Genomic DNA, 6,408 nt, shown 5'->3' with positions numbered 1-6,408 from the left:
GCGCGCTGACGTTGCGCGGCGGCGACGGCGCCTCCGAGTGCGGCGGCGGCGGCGGCGGCGGTGAGTGAGGGGCGGCCCCGGGCCCGGCCGCAGCCCCCGGCCCCCGCCTCGGGCCCAGCCTCGGGCCCGGCCCCGGCCCCGGGGCCCCGGCCCCTCCCCGCGGCCGCCGGGCCTGGGCCGCCCCCGGCGCGGCCTCCCCGGCCGGGCCCTAACTGACCGCCCCCCCCCCCCCACCCCCCCGCCCCGCACCGGTACCGAGCGCCGGGCCCGGCCCCCCCGCCCCGGCCCCCTCGTCCTCCCTGACGGCGCTGGGAGCGCCCCGCTCCCGGCCCTGCCCGCTTCGCCCGCCGGGAGGGCGCTGAAGGGCCCCGGGACCCCTCTGCGCCCGGGCCCGCCCCGTTCCGCGTCCCACGGCCCCGCCGTCCCCCGCAGCCCCTTCGGCTGCTCCCCCGGCCGCTTCCCCCTTCTCCTCTTCCCGGGGGTCGGGTGCTGCCGGGGGGGAGCCGGGCACCGGGCGGGCGATCCCAGCGGTCCCGCGCCGCTCCCGGGGGGTCCCGCGTCTCCCCGGGCTGGGCGGGGCCGGGGGTCCCTTCGCTGGGTTTTGGGAGCGGGTACGGGGCGGGGTGGGCACCCCCAGGGGGTCCCGGTTGTCCTGGCAGGGCTGAACTGGCAGCCTGAGGTGCTCCCGGTCGCACGGGGGGGGGGTCCCCATCCCCGCCGGGGGGGTCCCCGGCCCTGACGCCGCCCCGCCTCCTCTCTCTCCGCAGGGATCTCTGGGGCTCTCCCACGGGAACGCAGCCGGGAGGCCCGGCCGGAGCTGTCGGGGCCTCGCTCCCCCCGCCCATGCCCGCCCTGGCCCGGGGGGGCACCGACTCTGCAGCCAGGCCCCGCGGGGGCCCCCACCGCGGCCGCTGCATCGCCGCCATGTGAGGGGGGGGCACGGCCGGCCCCGCGTCTCCCCCTCCCCGCCGCCGCCGTGAGCCCCCCCGGCACCGCCATGATGTTCCGGGATCAGGTGGGGATCGTGGCGGGGTGGTTCAAGGGCTGGAACGAGTGCGAGCAGACGGTGGCCCTGCTCTCGCTGCTGAAGCGCGTCACCCGCACCCAGGCCCGCTTCCTCCAGCTCTGCCTCGAGCACTCGCTGGCCGACTGCACCGACATCCACCTCCTCGAGGCCGAGGCCAACAGCGCCAGTGAGTCGTGGCCGGGGGGCTCCCTGGGGACCCCAGGGGCTCCCTGGGTGGGTAGGTGGGCTCTGTAGGGACCCACGGGGCTCCCTGGGTGGGTGAGTGGGCACCCCAGCTATCCCTGAGCGGACAGACGGGCTCCCTGGGCGCCCCCAGGACTCCCTGGGTGGGCAGGTGGGTTCCCTGGGGCTCCGCGGAGCCCCCGAGGGCTCTCGCTGCGCGTGGTGGGTCTCTGTGCATCATCCCACCCCCCCCCAAGGGCTCCCCACATGCTCCTGGGTGCCCCGTGGGAGCTTTACGGGGACCCCAAAAACTCCCTGGGTGCTGGGCAGGGCTCCCCGCCTCGCCCCGGGGCTCCCCCTTTGTCACCTCTGGGGTCCCCTCCTGCGGTCCTCGGGGGCGTCTCCCGGTGCGTTCCTGGACAACTGGGGGGCTCATGGGGCTCCCATCTTCCTCGGGGGAAACGGGGGGATTTTGTCCCCAGTTTTAGCCCCCTGTATTTGGCCCCCAGAGGGTTTTGCTCCCCCGTTTCCAGCCCGAGGGGGGGTGGTTTAGCTCCATCGCCCCCCGCATCCCGACGAGGCGATTCCACGTGGGACGCAGCCTCGTCCCCTCCTCGGTGCCGTCCCCCGGGGCTCCGCGGTGACGCCGACACCCCCCTCACCCCTTTCCCCCCCTTTCCTCAGCCGCCATCAGCCAGTGGCCGCAGGAGCCGGCGGAGGCGGCGGTGGCCCTGCTCCTGGCCCACCTCCCGCTCCTGCAGCCGGGGAACGCCGCCGCCAAGGCCGAGTACATGAAGCGGCTGCAGAAGATCCTGGCGTACGCCATCGAGAGCAACCGCTGCGTGGAGGAGAGCCGGCAGCTCCTCTCCTACGCCCTCATCCACCCCGCCACCACCCTGGACGACCGCAGCGCCTTGGCCCTCTGGTTGGGCCACTTAGAGGAGCGTTTGGCCGGCGGCGGCGGCCCCCCGGCGCGACCCCCCCGCCCCGACGCCCCTCGACGGCCGCCGCCTCCCCACGAGTGGCCCGAGCACGCGGCCCCCGAGCTGGGGCCGGCCTGGCCCGAGGCGGCCCCCCGGGAGAACGGGCACCCGCCCTTCCACCCCCCCGCCAGCGGCAACGGCCTGGGGGGAGCGGGTGAGTGGGGACGGGGGGTGGGAAGGGGTCCAGGGGTGACACTGGGGGACGGGGAGGGGACAAGGGGGTTGGGAAGGGGCCTGGAGGGGGTGTCGAGGGACGGGTGAGGGTGAGGAGGGGTCGGGGGGGGACAGGGAGGGGTCTGGGGGGGACAAGGGGGCTGCGGCGGGACTGGGGGGGGGGACGTTAAGGGCTATGGGGGTGCGGGAGGGACGTTAAGTGCCGAGGAGGGAGCTGGGGGGGGACCTGGGCGTCCGGGGAGGGGAGCTGGGGGTGGGGGTGGGGCTGGAGGGGGACGGGGAGGGGGCACGGGGAGCTGGGGGAGGCACTGAGGGGCTGAGGAGGGACCTGGGGGGGGACACAGGGGACCTGGGGGGGTCCCGCAGAGGGGACCCGGGCGCCCGGGCCCCCCCTGACCCCCCGCTCCCCACAGCTCTGCCCTGCCAGCTGCACCCCAGCCCGCTGAAGCGTTCCCTCTCGCTGGTGCCCGGCAGTCCCCAGGGAGGGGGAACCGAGTGGCCGGGGGGGGGTGACGAGCCCGCTGTCCCCGGCCCCCCCCGGCCCCCCTTCGGGGACCACGCGCCCCTCTCGCCCCAGAGCAGCGTGGCCTCCTCGGGCAGCGAGCAGACCGAGGAGCCGGCCGGCGGCCGCAACACCTTCCAGGAGGACGGCAGCGGCATGAAAGGTGGGGGACGGGGCAGGCGCGGGTGGCCTGGGGAGGGGGCCGTGGGGACCTGTCACCTCACGCCCGCCCCCGTGTCACCCCCCGCCCCAAAGATGTCCCCTCCTGGCTGAAGAGCCTGCGGCTGCACAAGTACGCGGCGCTCTTCTCCCAAATGACGTACGAGGAGATGATGACCCTGACGGAGCATCACCTCGAGTCGCAGGTGAGACGGGGGTCCTCCCCCCGTGTCCCCCCACCGTGTCCCCGCCACCCCCGGAGGAGGGGACACCCCCCTCCACCCCGCCTGTCCCTCCTTGTCCCCGCAGAACGTCACCAAGGGCGCACGGCACAAGATCGCCCTCAGCATCCAGAAGCTGCGGGAGCGGCAGAGCGTCCTCAGGGCGCTGGAGAAGGTGTGGCACCGGCGGGGGGTGGCCCTCGGGTCCCCGGGGGTGGCCCTGGTCCCCCCCCAAGTCCCCAGGGGTGGCACAGGGTGTCCCTGGTCCCCTCATGTCCCCAGGGGTGGCACAGGGTGTCCCCAGGGGTGGCACAGGGTGTCCCTGGTCCCCCCCCAAGTCCCCAGGGGTGGCACAGGTGTCCCTGGTCCCCCCCCCTCACATCCCCTGCATCCCCAGGGGTGGCACAGAGGGTCCCCAGTCCCCCCCGAGTCCCCAGGGGTGGCACAGGGTGTCCCTGGTCGTGTCCCCCCCCATGTCCCTAGGGCTGGGGGGGTCCCTGCTCCCCCCCAAGATCCCCGTGTCCCACTGCTCGTCCCCCACGTGCGTCCCCGGCCCTGTCCTACGTGTCCCGTTCCCCGCAGGACATCCTGGAGGGGGGCAACCTGTGGACGGCGCTGCAGGAGCTCCAGCAGATCATGGTGACCCCCATCAAGGCTTTCCGGCCCCCCCCGGCCGCCCCTCCCCCAAACGGCACCCCCGACGGGGCCCCCCCGGGGGCCGCCGACACCTTCCCCCCCCACCCGGCCGCCGACGCCGAGGCCCCCGCCGCCCCCGTCCCCGACGGGGACATCCCGGGGCAGTTCACCCGCGTCATGGGCAAAGGTGAGACCTTCGCTTCGTCTGGGGGGGGGTCCCGGGGTGCTGGGGGGGGGTCCCGGGGTGCCCGGGTTCCTCCCTGACCCCCCCTCAGTGTGCACCCAGCTGCTGGTGTCGCGGCCGGACGAGGAGAACATCACCAGTTACCTCCAGCTCCTCGAGAAGTGCCTGAGCCACGAGGTAGGGCAGGGCCTCGGGGGGCTTCGGGGGGGACCGCGGGGCCGCGTGCCGCCCCCTGACGCCCCCCCATGTCCGTATGTCCCCCCCCCCCCCCCGGTGTCCGTGTGTCCCCCCAGGCGTTCACGGAGACGCAGAAGAAGAGGCTCCTCTCCTGGAAGCAGCAGGTCCTGAAGCTGCTCCGCGCCTTCCCCAAGAAGGTGCCGCTCGACGGCCAGGGCTATCGGCCCCCCAAGGGGTAGGTGGGCGTCTGGGGGGGGGCGGGACCCCCCCCGGTTGCCCCTTGGGACCCCGTCCCTCTCCCCCAATTTGTGGCCCCCCTCGGGGCGTTTGGGACCCCCCGGGTGCTGCGTTTATCCCCTTGGGACTCCCCTGGGGGGCTCTTGTGTCCCCCCCCGGTGCCTTATTCCCTCCCCTTGCACCCCCCCAATGCCCCATTTGCCTCCCCTCCCCAATCTGGGGGGGTCTGAGGGGGGTCTTGCCCCCCCCCCGGACACCCCCGGGTGCCCCATTTCCCACCCCCAAGGGCTGGGGTGCCTCGTTTTCCCCTGGGGGGGCTCGGGGTGACCCCGGGGTGAGCCCCTGGGGCTGGCAGGGGGGTTTGGGGGGGCCGGTGCCACCCTGACCCCCCCCCCCCGTGTGTGTGTCCCCCCCCAGCTGGGCCTTCGGCTCCAACTCGCTCCCCATAGCTGGCTCTGTGGGGGGGGCGGGGGGGCGGCGGGGGCAGCGCCCCTTCGCGTTGCCCCCCCGCGCGCTGCCCCCCGCCCGGCTGGGGCTGCTGGGGCCGGCGGGGGGGGCCCCCGCCCCCCGGCCCCCCCTCGGCGGCCCCCCCCCTCGGCGCCCAGGGCCGCCAGGTGGGTGATGGGGATGGGTGCGGGGTCCTGGGGGGGGGATTCTGGGGTCCCTGGGGATTTGGGGGGGGGGGGGGCAGATTTGGGGGGGTCTTGGGGTGGGTGGGGGTGGATTCTGGGGTCCCTGGGGATTTGGGGGGGGGGTCTTGGGGCGGGGGGTGGGGGATTTGGGGGGGGTCTTGGGGTGTGTGGGGGCGGATTTGGGGGGGGTCTTGGGGTGTGTGGGGGCGGATTTGGGGGGGGTCTTGGGGTGTGTGGGGGCGGATTTGGGGGGGGTCTTGGGGTGTGTGGGGGCGGATTTGAGGGTCCCTGGGGGTTTGGGGAGGGGTCTTGGGGTGGGGGGGGGTGGATTCTGGGGTCCCTGGGGGTTTGGGGAGGGTCTGGGGGGGGGGGGGGGTGGATGCTGGGGTCCCTGGGGATTTGGGGGGCAGTCCTAGGGCTTGGGGGGGGGCAGATTTGGGGGTCGTTGGGGGGGGCTCCTTCACTCTGGGATCCCTGGGGGGGGGGGAGTGGGGGCCCCAGATCCTGGGGGTCTTTTTTGGGGGGGCCCTCCTGGATGCCAGCCCCCCCCCCCCCTAACCAGCACCCTCTCCCCCCCCCCCCGCCAGAGCCTGTGGTTCGGCAGCGGGGGGGCCGGGGGGGTCCCCGGGGAGCCGCAGCGCGGTGCAGCGCACCCACTCGCTGCCCGTCCACACCTCGCCCCAGGCCCTGCTCGCCTTCCCCCAGGGTAGGTGGGGGCGGGGGGGCCCCGAAATGGGGGGGGGGGGCAAATGTGGGGGGGGGAGGGAGGCTGTTCTGGTCTGGGGGTGCAGGATGGACCCCCCGGGAGGGGTTGGGGGGGGCGCAGGAGGCCGGGCCCCCCACAGGGAGGGTTTGGGGGGGGATCTGGGGGGGGGGTCATGGTGCCTGGGCCCCCCCCCTCACCCCTGTGCCCCCCCCCCCAGAGTGCCCCCTCCCCGGCACCGACCTGGAGATCAACCCCACGCTGGAGTCGCTGTGCCTGAGCATGACGGAGCACGCGCTGGGCGGTGAGGGGGGCGCGGGGGGCGCGGGGGGGGGCGGGGGGGGGACATGGGGCGGGGGGGCAGGGGGGGGCGCGACCCCCCTCCCGCGCCCCCTGACCCCCCCGCCCCCCCCCCACAGATGGCACAGACAAGACCTCCACCATCTGATGGCGCCGCCCCCTCCCCAAATCGGGGGGTCCCACCCTTAGCACCCCCCCCGGGGGGGGGCACCCCCCTCCGACACCAGTCACCCTCAGCACCCCCCCGCCGGGGGGGACCCCAAAATAAGCGGGGGGGGGGGGGGGGATTGACCCCCCTGCCCCCCTCCCCC

The 6,408-nt window shown here is 75.7% G+C and overlaps 1 protein-coding gene across 1 annotated transcript; it reads left to right on the top strand.

Moving 5' to 3' along the window:
• On the top strand, positions 1-6,343 carry SAMD4B (sterile alpha motif domain containing 4B). The gene is given in 15 exon segments (XM_082333674.1): positions 1-60; positions 768-1,193; positions 1,874-2,326; positions 2,760-3,011; positions 3,104-3,213; positions 3,317-3,403; positions 3,811-4,051; positions 4,140-4,225; positions 4,342-4,460; positions 4,880-5,045; positions 5,047-5,076; positions 5,682-5,708; positions 5,710-5,800; positions 6,018-6,101; positions 6,217-6,343. Coding segments are annotated over 14 exon segments (1,971 nt in total). The 5' UTR covers positions 1-60; positions 768-997; the 3' UTR covers positions 6,246-6,343.
• The last annotated feature ends 65 nt before the right edge of the window (positions 6,344-6,408 follow it).

Source organism: Platalea leucorodia, assembly GCF_965183815.1.
Source record: "Platalea leucorodia genome assembly, chromosome: 26".
In the NCBI taxonomy this organism is placed as follows: Eukaryota; Metazoa; Chordata; class Aves; order Pelecaniformes; family Threskiornithidae; genus Platalea; species Platalea leucorodia.
This window is presented reverse-complemented; position numbering and strand designations above follow the sequence as displayed.